The sequence below is a fragment of the Wasmannia auropunctata genome, unplaced genomic scaffold (genome assembly GCF_000956235.1).
Source record: "Wasmannia auropunctata unplaced genomic scaffold, wasmannia.A_1.0 LD335365.1, whole genome shotgun sequence".
In the NCBI taxonomy this organism is placed as follows: domain Eukaryota; kingdom Metazoa; phylum Arthropoda; class Insecta; order Hymenoptera; family Formicidae; genus Wasmannia; species Wasmannia auropunctata.
The window spans coordinates 196,392-220,811 of NW_012027525.1; the positions used below are offsets into that span (position 1 = coordinate 196,392).

General features: G+C 40.1%; 4 protein-coding genes across 6 annotated transcripts in view; 2 read left to right on the forward strand and 2 right to left on the reverse strand.

Annotated features, from left to right (window-relative positions):
- LOC105457125 (growth hormone secretagogue receptor type 1) overlaps positions 1-3,158 on the reverse strand; it is an 89,120-nt gene extending 85,962 nt beyond the window's left edge. Inside the window, exon 1 of the mRNA XM_011701603.1 lies at positions 2,789-3,158. The gene's annotated coding sequence lies outside the window, so the exon portion shown is untranslated. The remainder of the gene's footprint in view (positions 1-2,788) is intronic.
- LOC105457121 (protein FAM45B-like) lies at positions 72-2,175 on the forward strand. Of its 2 annotated transcripts, XM_011701595.1 has the most exons (6): positions 72-145; positions 305-397; positions 502-701; positions 809-1,240; positions 1,411-1,528; positions 1,655-2,175. In XM_011701595.1, exons 2-6 carry the CDS (start codon positions 358-360, stop codon positions 1,924-1,926), a joined length of 1,062 nt encoding a protein of 353 aa, XP_011699897.1. In that variant the 5' UTR covers positions 72-145; positions 305-357; the 3' UTR covers positions 1,927-2,175. The 2 variants fall into 2 exon arrangements, with proteins under 2 accessions (XP_011699897.1, XP_011699896.1); XM_011701594.1 differs by having other exon boundaries at positions 73-397.
- A 311-nt stretch (positions 3,159-3,469) lies between the features above and the next one.
- LOC105457127 (eukaryotic translation initiation factor 3 subunit A) lies at positions 3,470-9,230 on the forward strand. The gene is made up of 5 exons (XM_011701606.1): positions 3,470-3,737; positions 4,829-7,597; positions 7,695-8,071; positions 8,324-8,499; positions 8,672-9,230. Exons 1-5 carry the CDS (start codon positions 3,689-3,691, stop codon positions 8,766-8,768), a joined length of 3,468 nt encoding a protein of 1,155 aa, XP_011699908.1. The 5' UTR covers positions 3,470-3,688; the 3' UTR covers positions 8,769-9,230.
- LOC105457126 lies at positions 9,170-24,420 on the reverse strand. Of its 2 annotated transcripts, none has more exons than XM_011701604.1 (6): positions 24,141-24,420; positions 18,013-19,301; positions 15,799-16,068; positions 11,660-11,848; positions 11,202-11,337; positions 9,170-10,722 (listed from the first exon to the last, which is right to left on the reverse strand). In XM_011701604.1, exons 3-6 carry the CDS (start codon positions 16,019-16,021, stop codon positions 10,584-10,586), a joined length of 687 nt encoding a protein of 228 aa, XP_011699906.1. In that variant the 5' UTR covers positions 16,022-16,068; positions 18,013-19,301; positions 24,141-24,420; the 3' UTR covers positions 9,170-10,583. The 2 variants fall into 2 exon arrangements, with proteins under 2 accessions (XP_011699906.1, XP_011699907.1); XM_011701605.1 differs by lacking the exon at positions 24,141-24,420 and adding an exon at positions 23,905-23,985.

A 24,420-nucleotide genomic window follows, 5' to 3' on the forward strand; every position in this document is an offset into this window, starting at 1 on the left:
GAGAGAGAGAGAGTGAGTGAGTGAGTGAGTCATTGTGTGAGAATGAGAGAGAGAGAGAGAGAGAAAGAGAGAGAGAGAAAGAGAGAGAGAAGAGCGAATAGCAATTTAAACATAACCTGACATAACCTCAACTTCTGTCGTGACTGTAGGGGATATATATTAATAATTTGTTCTATTAATAATACTTAATAATAAAAATATAGACTATCTATTGAGAAAAATATAATAAAATGTGTGAATTTTGCTATAGATTTCAAGAAAGCATAAAAAATAACAAATAACTTTAATATATAATTTTTGACAGGTGTTATTGTTAGTTATTTATCTACATCAGTTACTTATTCTGAAAGGCTCCAAATGGCACCATTAACGGATTTAATTTCCTGCAGTGTAATAGGTATAGTATTTTTTATAAAAAGTTAAATTTGATAAATATACACTAGATGTTCGTCTTGTATGTATTTAACCTTGTATCTATTTAACCAAGAATAAAAATTGCAGAGAAAGATTGTAATGGAGATGTCTTGTGGACATGGTCGTATCCAGCAATCACGGAATCTCAGAAGACTGTAGTCACGAGGAAATGCAATTTGAAATTGGAGCATACGTCATCTCCTCACGTATTCGTATGCGCGAGACACGGCCACGACTGGTTCTACATACATTGCAGCGAAGTATTCGACTCTGACAAACTACCGAAAGTAAATGTTCTACTAACCTCCTTTTCTTAATAAAGGAAATATTTTCGTATATATATATATTCGAGACACTTTATTTTGATTCACTGTATCTCTCACAATTGTCTCAGGTAAAACAGTTTGCATTGGTTCTCTTCGCAAAGGACTTCAACCCACAAAAGTATGAAGTGCTCTCGCGGGTCCTCAGCAAGATGTACTGCAAAACTGGAAAACCCACGGAGATTTTGCAGCTGTACCTATCTGTATTCACGAAGGGATCCTGTTCGACGCAGGAGAACGGAACGTTTGTCTCTGACGATTTCAATACTCATCGTTTCGCAGCTAGCACCAATGTCAAAGAACTGATTAAAACATTCGAATTGGAAACGATTTTGATATATACCGCCCTCTTGTTGAAAAAGAAGATTATTGTATATCATCACAGCTTGGAGCAACTTCTTAAGTGGATAAGAACTTTCCCTGCGTTGATGAAACACAGGAAAGTTACTGACAATCTTTTTCCCTGGATTGATTTGGTAAACGACGAGTTAATCGAATTGAAGGTATGTATTCTATTAAAGTGTATATTTGTAATAGCCAAAAATGATAAATAGGACATACAATTTTTTTACTGAAGATGAACTGCAGGAGTATTCTTATTACCGATAATGTTATTATCACTGTTACTGTTATTTTTAATTGTATCGCTGTATAATTATTATCATTGTTACAGAAATATTCGCACTATGTGGCAGGCTGCAGTAACAGCTCGATATCATCAAGAATAGATCTGTACGACCTACTTGTGAATATTCCTGCTAGAGAAATTACTGTAGCACCGCATGCCAAAGGTAATAAGGAAAAGAGAAGTTATTTATTTTGTTAATTTTCATAACCATGAGACATTTCTGTTACAATCGTATGATTAAATATAAGTAAATGTTTCCTAATACATAGTCTGTATTCATTTTTTGCAGAAAGTCTTACAATGACGAAAACCCACAAGGAAATAGCCCTGTTCATGGTTCAACTGTGCGAAAATCAAAACTACACGGAGGCCCAGGTTATATCCGAGATAAGTGACAAAACACAGGATCTTCTAAATCAGTTAACTTCGTTAGCGACAGTGCAAGCTCCGGATGGCAAAAGAATGATCTCCGTCGAGATATTTAGGGAGAAAAATTTGGCGCCGGCTGTAGAAAGTTTTCTTATTAATTTAGCCATTGCCGAAAATCTCTTTGTGTTATGATAATTTTATGAATCAAAGTCCTTAAACATGTTAACACTCTGCGAGGAATGAGAATAAGGAATAAAATGTATCTATTTCTTGTCATATTTTGTCATATATTATAATATAATTAAGCATTCATATCGTTTGCTACTTTGTTATATTCTATCAATTTTATGTTTCATTCAGAACTTCTTATTCGACGGGCTTAATTTTCGATATTGTTAATTATGTTTTTAAGAAATATTAATATATGTAAAATAAAATCTACGATTTTTCTTTTTGCATAAAGCGCCATTTTCTGTATATAACTATATTATATAAAATCAAATAAGACTTTCGCCAGTATGTATCAATATTTAATTTCTTAGATACTTATTGTTTTATAATTAATGTCTTATTAACATCTTAAACATTAAAAAAAAAGTATATATGATAGTTTAAGAAACAAAAATTAAATCAGACAGACGTATTTAGAATATAAAATTTAATATGTTGCGACCAGACTAAAATATATTTTATAATCATTTCGACGGAAACAATCGAATTTTCGAAATAATCGCGAGAGGTTGACTATATTAATTCAGGAAAAAAAGTAACTTTGCAATTGTGTAAGATTCGTTAATATATTTGATTATTTATATATTTAGATTAGTGAGAATAATTAAGGGCAAGGACCGATCATATTAAAAAATTGCAACAACAGTAAAATTGATTTTTCTGCTGAGCGCAACTATTCACGGAAGCGATTCAAACGCGATCGCGGTGATTCGCCATATATTACGCGAGCTGCGAGCAGTTTACGAGATTCGCCGAAACCGACGCGCAACGTTGCGATTGAAAAGAGTCAAGAATTAATCACAATACAATATACTGCACATACTTGGCGGTGATCTCGAATCCGTTGTTCTCCGTCGAAAGGATGTAGGATGATTCCACCGAGTCCGAATTTCCAAACCAGTCGCGTTCACCGCCGCGCCAGCCTCGGCGTAGAGACGCTGAAATAGTCGCCTTGCAAAACACCTCTTCCGCCGACGTGTGTACAATGGCGATGCATTACGACAACAACGTTTGACGCTCCGCGCGACACTCGCGAACTCGCGCGTGCAATATTCGCTCTTGACAATGACAGGCGCGAGAAAATACGGTACGCTTCCCGAAATATTACGATGCACTCCCGCTTCCGCAATCCGCGCGCGACTCGGTGCGACACCAGATTCTGTCGCTGCCAACAAATAAGTTCGAAACCTATCGAGTGTGCCGACGATTGCAAGAATCCTAGAATACCCTAGAAACGCGACTATCGAGATCTCGAGGACGCCACCCGGCCAATCAGCTGTCGGCTGACCGAAGGCGCGAGAGGTCGTTCGCTCACTACGCCAGTCAAGAGCCGATCCGTGACTCCGACGGTCGTCGCGTCGTGAATGATGACGTGATTCGCGAGTGCCATTCGCGTTGGCGTCGGCGCCGAGGGGCAAGGCGAGGATTCGGCCGTCGGCGACGGACGGATCGCGATCGCGCGATTATTCCGCGGCGGCCCCGGGCAGCGCCCGCTGCACGCGCCACTCCCATTCCGGACGTCGTCGGATCGCGTCTTGACTCGCGCATTACGCGCGGCCATCTTTCCTCGGTGGCCGCCTCTTCTATCCGGTACACGCGGTTCACGGGTACGTGCCTGGCACACGTTGTCGCGCGCAAACGGAATTTCGACGTCTGCAAGCCGACGCGGGACCCTCGCTGGTGGTTTATGGTTGTCCTGTAGCCGCGGCCGCGTGAGGAAAACATGGCGCGTTACGGGCAGAGACCCGAGAACGCCCTGAAACGGGCGAACGGTAAGTCGGCGGGGTTCCGCCTGACGTCCTACACGAGTGTGACATGGCCGATGGGCATCGAGCTTCGTTGCTCCGTGCGAGGGGGAGAAAAAAAGAGGGCTCACGCCTCTCGAGTCCGTCGCGCGCGCGGAAAGCACGGCCGGCTTCGTTCCCTCCCCTTCCCCCGTTGCTGCCGCTCGCAGGGATGATCTCGGGGCTCCTAAAACGTTCGACCCTACCGCGCCGCACAGTGTCTTAGAAAATCGGCATGCTGTCTCAAGGCTGCCGCCTGTCTCCCGGTGCAGCCTCACGACCTCTCTCTCTCTCTCTCACGACCATATGCATTCGCATCGGACGTGCCCCGTGGCCGTGGTCGGGGTTGCGGGGGGCCACGGTTATGCGATTTATTCTAAAATATCGTGCAATACTTGCCGGATTGCACGTAGAGCAAATTTTCGCGTTTCTTTATTCAGCAAGAGTATGCGGGACGTGTGTATATAGAGATGCTAAAAGTCCAGAAAGAGGTCTGGCCGAGCTTTCCACCATATTTTACCATGTAAATTTCGTTCCTTCAGCTTTACACATTAGTACAAATTGGCTTTGTTTTCCCTTATAAATATCTCGTATTCTCTCCTATTATTATACACCTTGCCTGTTACGTAAGCAAAGCAAACACGGCGTGTTATAACCAGTAATTTTTTTTTAATATCTCCCTTTCACCTGGATATACATCTTTGGATTTTGAGTCCAGGATATGTAATGCCTGTGTCAGACCAAAGATTAAGATCACGATTGGATTGAAATTTGAGCAATCAAAAGCAAAGTTTGCTAAACTTGAGATTGCTTTTCGTTTTTTCTAATTGATTAAATTCCAATCCAATCTTATCTTTAATCTGATACAGACATTACACAGTATAGCTAAATAATTTTGATGAATTAATTTCTGTTGTATTTTATATTTTTCAACATATGTCAATATTCTATATCTCAGCGTACACTTAATAATTCTTATAATACATATAAAAGTTTATATTATTTAATAAACGATTGTAATTTCTAAAAAAAAATATTGAGCAGAGTTTGCTGATAGTCTTCTTTTTTCTTCTAAACAGAGTTTATAGAAGTGGGCAAACCAGCTCGAGCATTAGACACATTGCAAGAAGTCTTCCGTAATAAAAAATGGACGTACAACTGGTCGGAATCCGTCTTGGAACCTATAATGTTCAAGTATCTGGATCTTTGTGTGGAACTGAAGAAGTCGCACATAGCGAAAGAGGGCTTGTTCCAATACAGAAATATGTTTCAATCTGTCAATGTTGGGAGCTTGGAGAATGTCATACGTGGCTACTTGAAGATGGCTGAGGAGAAGACTAATGCGGCGCGCAAGCAGAGTCAACAGGCGGTGATTGACATTGACGATCTCGATAACCTCGCTACGCCCGAGAGCATCTTGCTGTCGGCCGTCAGCGGGGAGGACGCGCAAGACAGGAGCGATCGTACTATTCTGACACCCTGGGTGAAGTTCTTGTGGGAGTCGTACTGCCAATGCTTGGAGTTGCTCAGAACTAATGCGCACGTAGAAACTCTTTACCATGATATCGCACGTATGGCCTTCCAGTTTTGCCTCGAGTATAATCGTAAGACTGAATTCCGTAAGTTATGCGAGAAGTTGCGGAAGCACCTTGAAGAGATATGTAAGCTGCCCCCGCTTGTGTCGAACGTTTCTATGAATAAGGCGGAAACGCAACAGTTGAATCTGGAGACTAGATTAAATCAATTGGACTCTGCGATACAGATGGAATTGTGGCAGGAAGCCTTTAAATCTTCGGAGGACGTTCACGGTATGATGAATTTGTCGAAGAAGCTACCTGTACCGAAAACGATGGCTAATTACTATCAGAAGCTGGCTATGGTTTTCTGGAAGGCTGGCAATTATCTGTTTCACGCGGCCGCGCTGTTCAAACTTCTACAACTCTCCCGGGAAATGAAGAAGAACATGTCCTCAGAGGAACAACAACGAATGGCAAATCGTGTATTATTGGCAACGTTGTCGATACCATTGCCATCTGCGCATCCTGAGTTTGATCGTTTCATAGAGACCGACAAGAGCCCGTTGGAAAAAGCTCAGAAGCTCGCAACTCTTCTGGGCCTTTCGCAACCACCGACACGTGTCTCTCTGTTGAAGGACATAGTTCGCTTGAATGTCGTCAGCCTCGCGTCACCGCAGTTGCAAGAATTATATTCGTGGCTGGAGGTGGAATTCCATCCGTTGGAACTCTGCAGCAGAGTCGATTCCGTTATTCAGACGTTACAGGCGGACGAAAACAGTCCGTTGATCCAATACGTCCCAGCTTTGCAGGATGTTACACTCGTGCGTCTTGTTCATCAAATTTCTCAAGTTTATCAGACTATACAATTCTCCAGGCTATTGGAACTCGCCAAATTCACTACTGACTTTCACCTCGAGCGTCTTTTGGTAGACTGCGTGCGTTATAACGACATGCAAATCAGAATAGACCACGGCAAGTCATGTGTTCACTTCGGAGTGGATCTTTCGGAGGCCCAACGAGAAGATCATCCGGATGGTCCGGTGTTGCAGGCAATGCCCTCCGAACAAATACGCTGCCAACTGGTGAACATGGCAACCGTGTTGCACCGTGCCATTAATGTGATAAATCCTAACAAGAAGAAGCTCGAGCGCGAGAAACTACGCAACGCGATGGTCGGTCACTATCACGAGACCAAGATGAAGGAGCATCAGAGAATATTGGGCAGACACAAAATTATCGAGGAGCGAAAGGAGTACATCGAGCACATCAATACGGTCCGTGAGGAGGAGGAGATGCGCCGACAGGAGGAGCTTCAGCGGCAACAGATGATGGCCGAACAGAAGCGATTGGAGCAGGAGCGGGAGGAACGCGAGCGAAAGCGTCAGCAGAGCGAGATTCAGCAGATCAAGGATCGCCATCTCAAAGAAAAGATGCAGCAGATCTCGCAGACGAGTCACGGGCAAAAGGTGCTGAAGAAACTAGACGAGGACGAGATCAAGAAGTTGGACGCAGAGCAGATTGCAGCGCGGGAAGCTGAGGAACTGCAGAAAGAGCGCAGGGAGATGCAGCAAAAGCTCAAGTCCCAGGAGAAGAAGGTCGATTATCTCGAGCGCGCTAAGCGGCTCGAGGAGATTCCGCTGCTGGAGAAGGCCGTGGAGGACAGGATGCAACAGGCGAAACAGCTCTGGCGGCAGCAGGAGGACGAGCGAATCGCCGCAGCTATCGAGGAGAGGCAGGAGGCTGTCGCGACTCAGGAGCGCTTAGCGCGTATGAAAGAGGATCACGACATCTTCTTGGCTAAGATTTTGGCCGAGCGCAGGAGCATATACATGGAGAAACTAAAGGAATTTGAGAAACTGTTGAACGAGGAACGTGTCAAGCGATTGTTGAAACGCAAAATGGAGCGTAAAGCCGAGCGTAAGGCAAAATGGGAGAAGGAACGCGCGGAAGCCGCGGAACGAAGGCGACTGGAAGAATTGCGTATCAAGCAAGAAGAGGAGAAGAAGCGTCTTGAGGAGGAAAGAGCCAAGAGGGAGGAGGAAGAGAGAGTCAGACGGGCCGAAGAGGAAGCCAGAGAAGCCGAACGTTTAGCCAAGCTTAAGAAACAAGCCGAAATTATCAGAGCTAAGGAAGCTGAGATCGAACGTAAATTGGAGGAAGAACGACAGAGAGATAAAGAACTGACTTCGACATGGCGACGTGGGGATAAAGATTTTGAACGTGATCGCGATCGTGATCGCGACCGTGATCGTGATCGTGACCGTGATCGCGATCGCGATCGTGAACGCGAACGAGATCGCGATCGTGAACGCGATGGTCCGAAACCTTCTTGTGAGTATAATACATTTTCTTCTCGCTAAATACTTTCGTATCTACATCTGAATCGATGAAATTTAATTTGTACTATTTTTTTTTTTGTCATAATTAGCGTTGGAATCATGGCGGCGTCCTGACAAAGAATCCGATGGACTCAAAAACGAAACGGATCGCTGGAGAAAACGCGATGACAAAATCGAAGATTCTTCATGGAAGAGAAGGGAACCGGAGCGTCGCGATACTCGCGATACTCGCGATACTCGCGATACTCGCGAGACTCGCGATATGGATAAATGGAGAAGAAACGAAGATTCGGATCGATGGAAAAAGGATGCTGCGGACAAATGGAGGAAAGATGAAAACTTTGATAAAGACGATTTGAAAGATCGAGATAGGCTAGACAATCGTGGTTTCGACAAAAGAGACGATCGTGATCGCGACCGCGATCGGGAGCGTGACCGTGACCGTGGAATGGATGGACGCGGCGGAGTAAGTATACGTTCTCGATACAATACACGTTACAAACATTGTAAAGTGTTCTACATGTAGAACTTCTTTTTTTTTTCGTTTATTACTTATTCATTCATGTTTTATTAATTAGATTGATAATATATTAGAGATTAATTAGATTGATTATATATTATTTGTCCTTATTTGTTTTGTGCGTATTTTTTAAATAATTATTTATTGTATTAGTATATTAGTAGATTTTTTAAATAATGTTTTTATTTGCAATAACAGATACGTGAGATTTCACGTGACACAGTACGTGATGATCGTGATCGAGATCGCGGTAGAATGTCCGATCGCCGTGGTGGTTACCGCGAACGTCGTGATGAACCAGCACGAAATACCAATCAGGACTGGCGGAAACGCGATACGCCTCAAGATTCCCCGAGAGACCCACCCAAGCGCGAGTGAGTTATATTTAAAGAATTTAGCAATAAACAATGTAATAATATAACAATATTTAATAATAATAATTAAAGGATAACAGTTATGTATTGTTACATAGATCTTAAGGGAGTTTTATAAACATTGATCGCTCAATAAAGTTTTAAACTTCGATATTTTTTTTGTGCATTTCAGACGAGATGAACGTAAAGATGACAGACTTCCGCCTAAATCTGACGAGAGAAGGCGACCATTAGAGGATGATGGCTGGTCGAAAGTTAGTCGGCGCTGACATCAAAGCCTCAGTTAAATATGTAGCTTTATATAAATTTAATATTCTCTCTAAAATATATTACATTATGAATAGACCTTTTATCTAATACGGAAGTCTGTCCATTTTTATCCTTTTGTGCGTGGCTTTATTCTTCCAGACAAGAAAGTGGGAGGGGAATAGCTTTAGTCATATAGATGTATAGCGAGAATTTGAGAGACAAGATATTTTGATTGCGATATGATAGATTACTGTGTAAAACAGAAGGAATGGCAAATCCATTTGAAATATCCGATCCAATATAGAGTCAAATTATTTCCATCTTTCGTTAGGATCTTTCAAAATATATATATATACACAGGTTCCCCATTTTTTCTATTTTGCACAGTCGATGATCGTTCTATTATCGTAATCAAAATATCTTGTGTTTCAAAGGATTAGAAAAGATATAGAAATATCAATAAAAAATTCTCTTATATCCTACCCCTTCATTAGATTTTTTTATATTATCCCGCGTCTTATCACCCATCTTTCCTTAAGAGGAAATTGTACGCTTTCTAATGTACATTTTCTTTCAATCGCATTACTACGGCGATACCGTTGTGTATAATATATATGAAGTCATTTATTTGTGAAATAGATGATAAAGAGGATCTCGAAGTAAGAGGAAATAAAGTATGAAGATTGTACGATGTTCTATGACCTGTTGGCTGTTTTATTATTACGCCCGCGACATCATTGTAATAAATATACTCCCCAAAGAGAAAACTTATTGTATTTACATTTCATAATACGTTTTGCCACGGCTGAAATTAATGAAATACCTTTTATATGGAAGTAACAGTCTTGAGAAATAACTGTTAAAAGTATTTAATGTCTTGAAGAAAAGGCACGCCACGCTTACCTATTAAACATCCTCTTTAACTAATTAAATTATAGATAGTAGTATATATATAAATATATATATATATTATCGTTCTCGAGAGCCCAGTCTAGTCAAAACAATCGCCTTTGTAAAAAAAAAAAAGAAACATAGTTTCTAAATAAGAATGTAAGAAAATGGATTTTAACTATTTACGAATAATATATCGGGGGATAACTCAGTAAAAATGATATATAACAATGCATACCATCTGAAACGCATAATTTACACATACACGTCTGTATACGAATGTTTATACTATCAACGATAGAAATTTGTTAACCGAAATCTGAAATAATAATTGTCTAGATTGCGGCCTTATTATTAAAAAAAAACACTAATGTACAGATTAAGCTATAATAAAGCGTTTTTCCATCAATCTCAATCTTGTCTTTTTATGCCACGTAAAACGAATAGTGCGTAACTTTCAATCGTAAAAGATCGTTGTTACACGTAAACGCTCGTTCTTCAATGATTGTCGCTTTGGAATCACAAGTATTACAACTGGCATAATGTCAATGCATAAAAATACGTCGAAATGTATACATTATATGCCACACATGGGCGACGTACCGTCCACATTACAACTCTTAATTCGTCACTCACGGCAAATATTGCCCTTCGATCGCGCGTTTCACGCTTCGAACATGTACTTGCTACGTTTATACTTGTGTTTCAATTCCATATAAAATTGCACAATACCTGTTGCAAAATCGAATTGTATCGAGGCAAGTGATTGTACAAACGCCTGGCAGATAACTAGGAACTGTGCGAGGCACAAACGTTTGTGAACGAAAATTCTATTGCTATTTAATCTCAATTAATTTTCGTTCAATATCGATATAAACGATAATTCGATATTACGCACATTAACGTAGTTCAGTCGTAGTCTTGTAATATTAAAACTATATTGTTTAGTATAACATTATCGCTGCGGCTGTTTTCTCTTCAAGTGCGGGTATTGGTTCCAGACGGTCATCCTTTTCTCTACCTGAGCCCCACCCGACTAATGCTATACTAATTAGATGTACAACACCGGCGCTCACCACGAGCCTAAATGGAAAAATAAGAATCAGGTAAGAATAAATTATTTCAAATTTCAGGAGATAATTTAGTAACTGTGTGATTAAATAATACAAATGATAAATATGCTATGTAAAAAATTTTAAATAAAAAATTTTTTTGATTACACCAAAATGCAAATATTTAGGACAGATTAAATTAAAGATTAGTTAACTAATTCGAATAGCACATTTATTTGTTTAGTTCGTTTTTCTTAAGCACTAAAATTTGCAGTTTAATAAATCTAATTCTTTTTTGTAATTATTACAATCAATTAAATAATAAATACTTGCAATTAAATTACAAAAATCGAAAAAAAAATTTGAATTATATTAAGTCACCTCAATAAAAAAAAATGTAAAACAATTTTTTTATTCTTAATAGACATTTAATTTGAAATAGCAATTGTTAGCGTATAAACATAAAGAGTATACCAAAGAACTATACAAAAAGTATATATAAGAGCTTACCAAAATGAATAACCAAGCTCAGCGGAACCTTCGCTGGTCCACATATTATCGATGTCCTCCTTCGGAAGCACATTGACGTACAGTCTTGTATAATATTGCGTTAACCAAGTACAAGTGCTTGCTAAGCACATTAACACTAAAAATAAATCACGAATAAGAGTCCATGTTGCACATGATAATTATTTATGAACTTAAAATATTTTTTGGAATTATTTAATTTTTTTACGTATTTTTTATATAATAGCTTTATGACATTTCTATTTTTGAAACTTTATTAAAATTACCATTATAAATCTAAAAATTTATTTAATGCAATAAATATAGATAAATGTGGTAAGATATTAATCTATATAAAAGATATTAACAAAAATTAACAGTTAAGATCTCTGATCTAATGATTTTCTTAAGGAAACATTTTTCATAATTTTAATTAAATGTTGTGTTAAAAAAATACTTACGCGTTAACATATTTATAAAATATACGCCAGGAATGGATAAAATCTTCGATCTTGGTGAAGTAGCCGTATTTAGAACTGCCAAAAGCGCAGCAAGTGCGGCCGCTATCAAAGCAGCCGAAGTCGTTGTTAAAGTACCGATCCATAGGGCCCAAGACATCACCGATGGATCCTGTCGGATCATTTGAGGAACTGAAACATTGTTAATCAAGATTTTTATTTTATTTTATTTTATCGGGACAATGGTATAACAAATGCAATTCCAATCATAATTAATTAATTCACTTTTAAGTTAATGTATAAAATGTATTTAAATGGCAGCATATATAATAATGTTGAATATTATTATACTATAATAAAATAAAATTATGGCATAAAATTAAGGTACTCTTTTACATCTTTAAATGCTGTAATTATAAATTTGTACAAATATATTGCATATTTCAATATTATTTTATCGCATTTTCATATTACACGCCATCGATAATCGCGTAGTCGTTGAAATGAATTTAAATTGTTTCTCCAAACGTATAGCAGGAACGAGGACTTCGATTACGCAAGCGTTGCATAATGTCCGAAAATTGAAACGTAGCCAGCTCCTCGAGCGATTAACTTTACATATGAAAATATATATCTTCAGTAACGTCACACTTGAAAATATCCACAATGCTTCTCGCTACTTCTGACGTCTTTTCGTTGATGCGGATGTATCGCACGCCGCGGAAACTAAAAGCCGCCGCTATCGTATTTTATATCCGGGCGTGATGTACGCTCGAGAGTGAAAGAACGAAATATAAGTAGGAATATTTCGCGCATTACGTTTCCAGGATACGACGAAGTTTCCGCGAGACATTTCAACTTACGACGGCATGAATAACGGATCATTGCATTCGCCGGAGGCGGCCGCGCCAAGTTCCGCGAGTATCGCCGACTCGAAAATGTATTTACCATTAATGTACTCAAAAACGCTATCTGCGATCGTTTCGATCCGATATAGTGCATTTCTATGCAATTCAATGTAGTTCCTCGGACTAAAATTAAAGCTGCACGCAAGACATTAGACTACATCAACTTCAGTTTCGAGATTCTAAAATTCTTATCGCGAATTTGTTCTCAGATTTAACATCGAAATACCTTCTTCATAAATGTACAAATAATCTGATTTGTTTACATGATGAAAATGATTGATGTCGACGTAATGCACTCATACTGAAAATGCTTCCAGAAAATGCGCTTGGTAAACGTTGAGGCATAACGTAAGTTGTGAATGGCGCGATCAGGTGGAATTATCGACCACTCCTTCTTCCCATCTCTCTCTCTCTCTCTCTCTCTCTCTCCTCTCTTCTGACCCGCATAAAAATTGATCGCGCTAGAATCCGATACTCTTACTGCGGTCAGCATCAGTAACGCGCGATGATACGAGCAACGCGCGGGCACGTGAAAGTAGACCACGAGGCTTGGTCGTTGATTTTTGTACGTTAAAACTAGTTTCCGTGTCTATTGTTACCCGCATACGTCTCGTAACTTGACGGTTTTTTGTTACATATATGATAACATGCAAGCATGCACATGCCTGCGGTTTTACACTGAGAGAAATTCAAACGTGCATGTATATCTCGCTCTCAGATATATCTATGCTCGAATTATACGCTCGAATTTCTCGTTAAAGTACCGTCGACCGTTCCTTGACGAAATTAATAAAACCTGAAACGATTTCATTATAATTATTCTATTCATTTTAAAGATGTATTAATAATTAACAATTACATTTTACATCAGATGCTTAGATATCAATCAGATTTTTTATGATGAGATCAAGACATTAAAGTTATTTAAAATCTAAATAAGATTTTAATTTGGAGCTTACAAAAATGAACAATATGAAAATAATTAGATGTAATAAACAATGATATTTTTTTTTATATTTTCGTCGATGAAAAATCCTTTTTAAATTGACCAAAAAAGCTGCGATTAAAAGAATATCCGGTGGGATACGTAATCGTGGAATGCATGTTTACGTAGGTATCCCTTCGGACCCATTACCCGCCTGAATGAAAGAGAAATGTTTCTCACAGCGCGTGCCAGCGATTCTGTTGTTCTTCTCCGGAAGTACGGCGTAATAGCTACGTAAAAGTCGCTTGCTCATCGGCGCGATTATTATGCATTGTGTATAAGAAATTTATCTTTTTCGCGCGTGGCACAATGCACCGTCGCTTCGCAAAAGTGCACTCGGCGGATACGGAAATATGTAGTTAGAGACGGATCGGATTTCCATTGAGACGGTGTGAAAATTTAAAGATACGCAAAGTTCCGGAAATCGAAATAGTTCCGGAATTTGAGTCGAAATTTGATTGATAAATTATAATATTAAAATTAAAGAGGAAGAAAAAGGAGAAAGAATGTGATAATTTAATCATTAAATAATTTCTTTAAATGTTTGAAATTTTTAAGTAAACATTTTGTCTTATTTACTTTATTTTAAAATTGCTAAATGTCTTTGGGTCGCTCTTTCACTTTCTAAATTTTTAGATATTTTCTTTCAATAACTTGCACATACATACGTAAAGACAATTTCCGTAAACATTACTAAAACACGATATATAAAGATAAAAAAATAGAATTAATATAAGAGAATAATAATTCTATATGAAAAGGTTTATACGTTCAGTATTTTCTTTTAATTGTTTATTATTGTGTATATATTTTTGAAAGATCTCTTTGTGGACTCCATCTGTGCGAAGACACTCTATTCTAAGATGCCACGAGAAGCGGATGTTTCCGGTTGAGTGCTTCGACCGCTATTGTATGTTGGTTATAGCACGATAACAGTTTCTTCTCGTAATAACAATAGCGATTTAAAACAAAAATATAATCAAAAGAAATGATCTAAAAAAAAATCAATTTCGCTACGAAATCTGTCAATTGGCAAACTTGATAATATTCTGAAGAAAATACACTTTACTTTTGTTGCTGTATTAAAAATAACTAAAGGCACTACGTATAACTCTACGCGTCAACATAAAAATTTACAGTTAGTGAGACTCGCGTTAAAACCTTCCATTAGTGCGTTCGTGAATTTTGCACTTTTTTTAAAAAAGTTATTACGAGTATTTCAAATATCCAATACAAAGGATGTGACGATGCCGTCCATTGACGATGCGATCATTTCGATCGGTGAAATTAATGGAATGAATTTAACGACGATTACCAAATCAATGATTTATCGCGCATGCACGTGCACATCGTACCTACGTCCACGATCACCTACAGGCATCGTCGTTGAATAGAACTCTAATGCACTCGGTTATCAGTCGCAGATTTATTGTCCTGCTTCATACCAGTGTATGTTCCATCATCCACGAGCCTTTCTCTCGCGGATATCTCCGAGCGGTCATAATTCGTCGGTGCGAGTCATTCGAATAGCGCGATTCGAAAAGTATCCAACCTGATCGCACAATACTCGACTCTCGTTACGATTTACGAAGTCATCACAAGATAATCGCCTTGGATAATCCCGATGGGGTAATTCCGGCGAAAAATAAGGGCGTTAAAGAAAATTGGTAGGAATTTATTTTACGAGATTGGGTAATTCTCGAAATCGAAAAAAGTAATTTCAAAAACAGGATGTTGAATATATCCTCTTTATTTCTCGCGAGACAAGTGAACAATTTTTTTTATATTGTATAAATTGTCGATATGCTTCTTTTTTTTTACTTAAATTTTATAGAAATTAAATTATTTTATGTATTTTTCTTAAAATATTTCTTATAGAACAAATTTCCTTCAGTTTATTTTGATTGATGGACTTTACTCTCATTAAAAAGACTTGTTTCAACTAGTATTTGCTTGCATAATTATACGATACATGCTTGAGATAACGAGTTGTGGGATACCCTGCATATTATTGCATCAAACTCTACATAGTAGAAAAATCTTGGCTAACGGTAGTTGCATATCGATGCAACTACCTAGCGTATCAATTTTCCGATTAGAACGCGCACGATTAATAATTAAAATACTACTCAATACATACTGCTCAAGGTTACGATATCCTGTCATACCGAGAGAAAGATCGAGTGATTACGCGCAAAACGCAATCTTGGCGTTGCACAAAGAGAAAGGCGGAAAGACCAATAACATACCCGACACGTGATACGTCCTCCATCCATAAGCGACGTTTAACTCCTTTTTACCCTGCAACAGACCGAAATGAACTCGGCCGGCGCTCTCCTGAGGATTCGGCGTTCTCCACGGTCGTGCCTCCACCCAGTGCTGCGTCACAAGGGCGGCGCAGACGAGTCCACCGCCCAACAATGACAGGAAGAAGGTCGCGAAGATCGTGCCTCTGCGAAACATCGACGTCATCCTCGGATCACGAGATGACGATCCAGCTTTAGGATAGCTTGCGAGCACTGCGGAGTAAAAGAATGACGAAGCTATATTAAAAAAAAGACAGTAAAAAGATTTGATATGATTTCTAGCATTTTTCATACGAAAACATTCTTATTGCTCTGTCAAAATTATTATTAACATATATTACATATATAAGTTTTCGTAATTTCACGATTATAAATAAAGATTCATCTTCGTAAAGATCTTCAAGTATTTTAAGATTAAAACTTTACTAATATAAGCCAATTGAAATGAAGAGTAGAATTCCTATTGAAAGCCACTAAGCATACTTCGCGAAGAACCCTTCGTTTTCAAACTCGCTTCCTTTTCTAATTGTGTTGAGAATTCCTCACTTTGTCAAGCATGTCAAAATTACGACCATCCTAACAAATACTCATAAAAATGTTTCGTCTGAAAAAATTCGTGCGAAATTCACACGCCTTTCCTCCCTTCGTCCGTGCTAAAGTAAAACGAATGCCTTTCATCCTCTATCCCGCACGTAGCGCGGAAAGCAAACGTCTTCGCGATCTCTGCATGGAGCAGAGTCTCGCCTCGCTGCATCTTATTAACATCATCCGCGCGTTACGCCGCGTACATGAGAACCTACCGATGGAAGCCGCTACCGTCGGAATAACAGTACAAATTTTTAACGTCGGAAACACTTCGATCCTCCTCGCGCAAACGAAACGGAATAGCGCCGCTGCTCTGCCCGAGAGAAGCTCCATCGCGATACGCGTTACGGCAGTTTGAAAAAAAGCAGGAAATCGATGAAAATAGAATAATTCCAAGAATAACTAAAGAACACGCGTGCAGAAATAAACACAACAATAAATTCTACCAATTCGTTTACATTCATTGACATTAAATTTCAGATTATCATGTACATGTATAAACAGAGAATTAATTGTATTATGCATGACGTATCTTCTATACAGATTCTTTAATCTGTATAAAATCTAGTGATAATAAAATAACAGAATCAATATTTTAAATATAAAGACGGATATTAGAATATTGTGTCAATTTTGTTGTTTTTAGAAAAACTGACTTTTGCTACATTTTTCAGCTTTCGTATCACTATATGCATCGGCGTAGCTCGTTTCCTTTCTCTCCAGGACATCATTTTCTCCATTCGTTCAACTGACCGAGGACACACATGCGACAAGCTCGTGTTTCCGTGCAACAGAAAGAGAGCGAACGAGATGCTCTTCGCATGGACATCGGCAATCTACTTGACGACAGTCGCTATTTAAATTATGCCACACAGAAACTATGCCGCTTTCGCAACAATTATCCGGTCTGATAGAAGAATCTACAGGTGTGAAAGCGTCTTGAAAACGAAGCACTCAAAGCTCCGATATTTACAGCCCTTATACATAGAAATAGATTTATCCGCAGGAAAATATAATATTTTGAACATAGCGCAAGATACAATTAATTAATAAATTACAAGACAATGTTCAGAGCTAACGAGAAAGGAAAAATGCCGGTATAAGTCATCAATTTTGCAGAAAATATGATAGGATAGTTTCTAATAGAGTATTAATTCCAATTCAATTTATATGCACATACTCAATTCAATTATGCGATGAAAGTTATAAGTTAAGCACAATAGACTATTGAGAGAAAAACGTTACTGAAGCGAGAAGTCATAAATGCAATGCTATACACGTAATCACAAACATTTTATCGGGAAAATCAGTTTTATTAAAACAATTCAATCAGATTTAAAAAAATAACGCCTCTTAGCTGAATTAAATCAATAATTCAAATAAAAAAAAAGATCAAATTAAATAATTAATTGATAAACTTGTCTTCAAATCGCTTAGACACTAAAAAAAGGATTGCATGTCAAAGATTACATAAAACTGTCTTTCAGAAACACAAATTTAAAGCAGTTCGAAAGTAAACTCTTCTCAATTTCTCTCTCTGTAAATTGAAAAAAAAAAAGAACGTGTAGTTACCTTGACCCTGACTCTCCGCGAAGTGCACCTGGCTCAGGCTCCGCGAGAATTCGCCCTGCTTGACCTTCTGCGAGAAGTCGGCGGCGTTCCCGAGTCGCTTGGAGAACTTGACGCGGCAATTGTTGCCGCGCGGTTTCGCCGCCCTTAGCAGCGACGACGCGGCGGGTTTCGGCCGTTTGGCGAAGGTGTACGGGATCGTGTAGGGCTGCGCCACATAAAAGTAGATCGGCCGATAATCCTCGTGTGGCTGCGGCTGTTGCACGTTGAAGCCGCCACCGTTGATGTTCGTGCAACAACCGGTGCTGGTGTACACGCTCGGTGCGCCGTTGCTGCACGCGTACGAGTTCGCGTAATGCACCCCGTAGTGGTTCGCCGTTTTTCGTGAATTACCTTCCACGGTTCTCGGTGAAAAAGAAAGCGAGGGATACCGTCAATCCCACCTCCGCGATCGTTAGATTTCTTCGGTATCTTTTTTTTCTTTTAGACGCTCTATACGCTTCCTCGGAGTTCTGATGACGCGCTTTTCACTGCGTTCTTCAACGACGCGATTATCCGAGATCACTTCTGGCACTGTCCGTTCCACGTTGATCCGCCGGCAGATCTTTGTCCACCGATCTTTGAATGAGAACAAATGATCTCGCGCGCCTTCGAAAAGACTCGCTTTTCAACTCTCATTTATTAAACCGAACGTTCTCTCGTTCTTTCAGCAGGCCAGTCGGAGTTTTGAAAAGTATTCTAAATCGCGAAAGAAGCTTGGCATTTTTCTCATCACCTCGCGAAATCGATCGTCTCTCGAATGTGCGAGTACGGTTGAAGTGCTCCTTCGTGACTCGAGGAGTACATCTACCTGAGTTAATAGAAAGAGTGTTCTTTAAAAATGAGAGCTTAGCGTTAATCTCGAGCTGAAAGTCGAAGCCCCCGCGGTGGCGTCGCAGTGCTGCTCTTTCTCGCCTTATCAGAGAAGTTATCAGAAGCCACAGGTGGTGGATTGCGGCAAGCCGTTCGGCTGTGATTACCGCCGTGATCTTTTATTACGTATATTTCGGCGGATCGCGAAGTTAGAGAGGAAGAACTCGTCGCCTTGAAAAGTTTCTCGCAACGCGAAGGCAACGTGTGTGATTGCTGTGCTTGAATTACCGCGCTTCTTTGTTTCCAATCAAATCCTATTGTGCGTGATTCCTGGGGATTCTGAAACGTCGGCGCTTCAGAATCCACCTCGAGTACCGTTTGATGTCGGGACTTCTCAATGGTATCTTGGAGACGTGTGTTTCTTTACCACGGTGTGTCAACTGTAAGAGAAATCAGTACGTTAGACGATTAAACTACTGCACGAAGCTTCGCTGTTGTGTTAAGAAAACGGACACGCAAAGGTGGAATAACGGTGAAATAAAATATGCGGGGACGAGATACGACAATTTCTGTTAGAAATCCCCGTTGATGAGCATCGAAATACAATGGGTCCCTAGAAAGTAACGCAATACATTTATTTTCTATAATCTCGGCACATTAATATTCTTATAGCTCGAAATACCGAAAGTGTCAGGCATCGCGTCTTACTCTCGTGAATAAATACATGCATTACTCGGGCGCATTATTTTAATAATAACACAAGCACTGTTTTGTACTTTCTTTCAGGGCGTTCCACTCGACGAAAATAGGGAAAGTTTACGAACAAAAGCATTTAAAAGGTAAGAATTATTAAATAAGCATATTTAGAATTTAAATAATCCCTTCTTGAATTCTCTCTCTTTCAACTTCAAAGTTTCACATGAAACCAGGAAGAAACAAAGTTTCAGCATTACTAAAGTAACGCCTTTGTATGAAAATTCCAAGAGCAAAATTGACAAACAGCACAAATAGAAGCTGAAAGACTGCTGGGAAAATAGAGTTTCATTTCGCATTGACCTGAATTTGAATTGAAAAGTCGGAGAACACGTCGGCTGTATATTTTTAGAGTAAAAATACACAAATCTGCTGAGATGCCTTCCGTTTAAGATCGCGCGAAATGGAATGAGAAAATTTCATTGGGGATGCAGAAAGCGGAGAAGATACGGAGAGCCTTCGCATTTTCCCCCGGGCTCGCGAACCAGTCTCACACTGGGTCTCTGGCAAGGTACACGGTGCTGCTTAAATTCTCAACGTTAAAATAAAATGAAACGAATTGCTAATGATCTGTAATAAGCAGGCAACAGCGGGACAATCGCTAACGGTACGATAAAATTTAAGAGGCGCGATGTAATAACCGTTTCTTGCTATCCGACATTTCCCAAGTGTGCTTCATTACTGACAAGAAGAAACTTTGTTATTTGCCGTTAGTAACATCGAGATTTACATTTACATCTTTTTCACGGCTAAATATTAAAACTAAGGTTGAGGCGGTCCGTCAAAAAAAGATCACAGAAGCCAGAACGGTCGGCGGTTTAAACTCGAAGGGAGATAATTAAGCGTTCTTTGTATTTAAGTTTTTACGTAGCAGCTGTTCAAAATAATTTCTCTCGCGTTCCTTGTTCGCGAGATAAAACTTCGAAGTTAAAAAGCAGCATTCGAGAGAAAAAAAAGAAATTACGTACTGGCCGAAATTTTCATTTCGAAATCGCGAAGCACGAACGTTTACTCTCATATCGCTTTAATTTATTTATCGATGTTACGGAAAATAAGCTTAAGTCGAGATTCGCGCATAATGCTGTCCTGCAACATTCTTGACGGAACTGGAGCAGCAATTGTCGCGACGTAACGTATTGCATGCGCGCCGCTGCATATTATTAAAGTCGGAACTTAAATGTACACCAAGTATTTTCCTATTACTATCTGAGCTATCTCTCCGTTAACCGTGACGTAGGAAATATTCGATCGGAGGCAGGGAAGAGGAAATTCCAGCGCGTTACAGTATCTCAAACGAGCGATACCATATGCGGGATATACGAACATAGTTTTGTTAGTTCGTCCAATTAAGCAGCTCATTTATTTCTATGATCTTAGCTTTTTATACAATAAAATGCGAGAGGTAGATCAGGTTACAAGATATAATAATTGAGTCACGCGAACATTAGAGCGTTCTTCGTAGATTTAAAACATAAAACAGAGAGAATAAAAAAAGAATTCATTACTTTTATCATTACGCTTAGCATTTTACTTGTTGAATATTTTTATGAATTGTTACTGCTTTAGAAAATTTCCAAACCGAATCTTACACGACTGCCGAAAATAATCGTGCATGGATTGCTGATTTTCTTAACGTTTTGTGAAGAAAAATCAGAGCTGGATCTCCAAATGCAAGATGCCGGTAAGATGTCGAAAACACATAAACGTCGGTATAAAATTGCGCGAAATTGCTCGTGTGGCCCGAGAGATAAAACGAGTTTTGACATAACTGCCGCCGCGCCGTGTCGGATTCGCATGACCCGTCGCGATATGACAAACGATTGTGCGCGCACACGCGTGACGGAAATGTTATCACGGGGCGACGTAAGAGCGAAGAAGACGCAGGAATGCGCGCATACACGGGAGGAACGGGTTGACGAGGTCGGGTGAATGCCGTTAGACCGTGTCACGTCGCGACTACATACGCGTTGTGTGTGAAACATCGTCGCCTAGGAGAAGTAGAAGCGGACCGAAGAGGAGGGAGACGGAAACAAAGAGAGAGTTCCATGGATCGGAATCTGCGCGATCCCGATTGTCTCCGCGTGAAATCAAACCCATCACGAGTGAGTTTCGCCGACCGGGAGATATTCGTCGAGACATTTTATCAAATTCAAGCGATCCGATTGTGCGAAAAGAAATACAAATATTCCTCTGAACTGATACTCATCCGCGTTAAAACGTTAAGTTTTGCTCTCGTTCGTTCAATTGTTAAATTTATTATTGTGTTTAATTCTAAATATTTCGAGAGACACAGGTCGACTGCAAGGACGGATATTTAGATAACGATTGGGTCAGCGTATTGAGTCTTTTGTATATTCCTCGTATTTGTTTCGTAATTCGAATTATAATGATCTCGACGAAAGGTCAACCTCGAACGTTGAGAGAAACGAGAAGCTTGAGACATTGTGCGCTCCGCAAAAGTCTTGTTTAAGTCCAACTCGTAACTTTTATTGCTAATAAAGTACATTACATTAAATCAATTTGTACATTACCATATTGATCGTTATTGACTCAATAACAATTAAGATTCTAATTGTTAAAACTCTCGACATAGAATAAAAACGAGGCAAAAATGGCAAGTCAAAATTTAACTTTAAACGCTAAGGCAATAAATTCTCTAAAAATGTTGAAAAAGTCATTAAAATAAAAGTCTTGAGCTTTGTTAGAAAAAGAAGAGTATATATAAATAAAATTATCAAGTAAATCATTTTTATCTTTACGCTTGCTTCGTTCCTGTCCGAGGGCACGAGCGAACACGTGATATTTCCTATATCGTTTCTTTCTCTCGGCCCGCGATCCCCGCTGGATGTTGACTCGTCGTTATAACCGGTTCGGCGGTCGGTCCGCTCGCGCATTTTTCTTGCCGCACGATGTGCGTGCCTCGCGTGACGCAACTCCCCTCGACACGTATTGCCCCTGAGGTATCGGACAGAGAGATGCACCGTGGCCCGGCCCGGTGCGTCCTGCGCGAAACTAGGACACGCAGTCGACCACGGTGTGTGCACCGTTCTCTACCCTGCGAAATGTCCTTCGGAGGGACCTGGCGAATTCCGAGCGGCGCGGGTCCCCCGACGAAGGCGCGCACACCGCGCGCCGAGATCGATCCCGGCTCCGACGAGATCTGCGTTGACCCAGAAAGAGCGGATCCAACGGAGGTTCTACCGGGTGGAACCGCGCCGCGCTTTCATTCAATTTTTGCAAAAATACCGCCACCGTAACGCACCAGATTCGCATTCAGATGCAAAACTTTTGTCACGCGGCGCGGAACGTGCGCCGCGACGCGCGCCGATCGTCGCGATGCAACAGCTATCCCATGAATAATTTAATGCCCGACATAGGCTCCATTGTCCGTGTACTAATGGCATTGTACGCGACACGCCGATCCCGCGCAGATCGGCTCATTATCATTACGCATTCCACGCTTTATTTCGAAATAAAGATGAGACAACGGCCACCGACACGAATTCAGGAACGGCGCGCATAATTGGATTTTGGTATCGGTTTTTGGAATTACGGTAAATCAGTGTGATATTTACCGCATTTACACTGAAAATATTAAATAACGACCGACTTATGTACGACATGGAATTTTGTACCTACATCAGGCAAAAGCAAATGTAACTCGTACATTAATATTAAAATATCGAACTTAATACACGTCGTTTCAATATTAATGCAATATTTTTATGAGTTAAATTCGTTTATCTCCAAGGAAAATTTGAATTAAATTTGCTGTCTAACAAGAGTCCATTAATTGCGCTTCACATATCATGACGATTATTAAACGCTTCAAATTTTTAATTTATATCTGTGGCAAAGCAAGATACACTTTCCAAACGATCGATCACTAAAAATGCCTACGCAAACACTCGAGAAAGTTTGAAAGCGTCCCAGCATCATCTTTTTTAACGCATCTCTGCATTGGGAGACCAAAGATGTAGGAGGTGAGCTGCATTTAAATATGCAAATACAATCCCTTTTTTTGGTATACTTGTCAAATTGCAGAAGAAAAAAGATCGCTAACAACCTTTTAATAACCTAATGTATCGCTTCTATTTAACTATATAGCATAACAGATATTTTTAAAGAAAGTAATTTAAAAATAAATCTATCAAAAGCAGAGAAAAAAAAATTAATATAAAGCGTCGACTGAACTCGACAATTTAATCTGTGGAATGCGAGTGGAAAAAAGAATTCCCATAAAAAAATCAGGAAAAGTTTACGATAAAACGCGAGCTAGCTATTAGTTACGTCTCTCCGTTAAAAAGACAAAGCGGCTTTTTCCTCGCGTTATTTTACGGCAAGCGTCGTCGATTCGTCAGGCAGGACTCCAGTCCCGACTCCGGTACTCCGCGGTACTCGCTTCGGCGCAGGTGCGACGCGACCGACCAGCACCCGACGAAACAAAGCCGGTCGTGAATTGAAAAGGGATTCGCGCGGGGCGCGGGTATTTCCGCGAAGGGCAGGAGTAACGCGAGGAATTTTACCTGCATCGCTTCGGCATCGTTTTGTGCGTCCCGTACCGCTGCTCCGCGACGGCCGTGCTGCACGTCCCTCCGTTTGCCGCGCGTCTCACTCTTTCTCCCCTCTTTCTCTCTTGAAGGCTGAAGGTCCTGAACTACACGGCGGCCCTTGCGACACGCCGACCTTCCTCAGCGTGCTCTCCCCCGCGGGATCTGCGTGCCGCGAGCGTCTCAGCACCGAACACCGGCCGCGAGTTCAACGTAATTCCCGCGGCGACCGGAATCGAGATAACGTACACACGTG

Excerpts from the sequence above, each read along its gene's own strand:
- LOC105457127 (XM_011701606.1), top strand. The coding sequence starts at position 3,689 with ATGGCGCGTTACGGGCAGAGACCCGAGAACGCCCTGAAACGGGCGAAC. Across the intron at positions 3,738-4,828 it reads CGCCCTGAAACGGGCGAACG|AGTTTATAGAAGTGGGCAAA; the intron begins GTAAGTCGGCGG and ends TCTTCTAAACAG. Across the intron at positions 7,598-7,694 it reads CGATGGTCCGAAACCTTCTT|CGTTGGAATCATGGCGGCGT; the intron begins GTGAGTATAATA and ends TGTCATAATTAG.
- LOC105457121 (XM_011701595.1), top strand. The coding sequence starts at position 358 with ATGGCACCATTAACGGATTTAATTTCCTGCAGTGTAATAG. Across the intron at positions 702-808 it reads ACTCTGACAAACTACCGAAA|GTAAAACAGTTTGCATTGGT; the intron begins GTAAATGTTCTA and ends CAATTGTCTCAG. Across the intron at positions 1,529-1,654 it reads TGTAGCACCGCATGCCAAAG|AAAGTCTTACAATGACGAAA; the intron begins GTAATAAGGAAA and ends CATTTTTTGCAG.
- LOC105457126 (XM_011701604.1), bottom strand. The coding sequence starts at position 16,021 with ATGACGTCGATGTTTCGCAGAGGCACGATCTTCGCGACCTTCTTCCTG. Across the intron at positions 11,849-15,798 it reads GAGGACGTATCACGTGTCGG|TTCCTCAAATGATCCGACAG; the intron begins GTATGTTATTGG and ends ACAATGTTTCAG. Across the intron at positions 11,338-11,659 it reads TTTTATAAATATGTTAACGC|TGTTAATGTGCTTAGCAAGC; the intron begins GTAAGTATTTTT and ends ATTTATTTTTAG.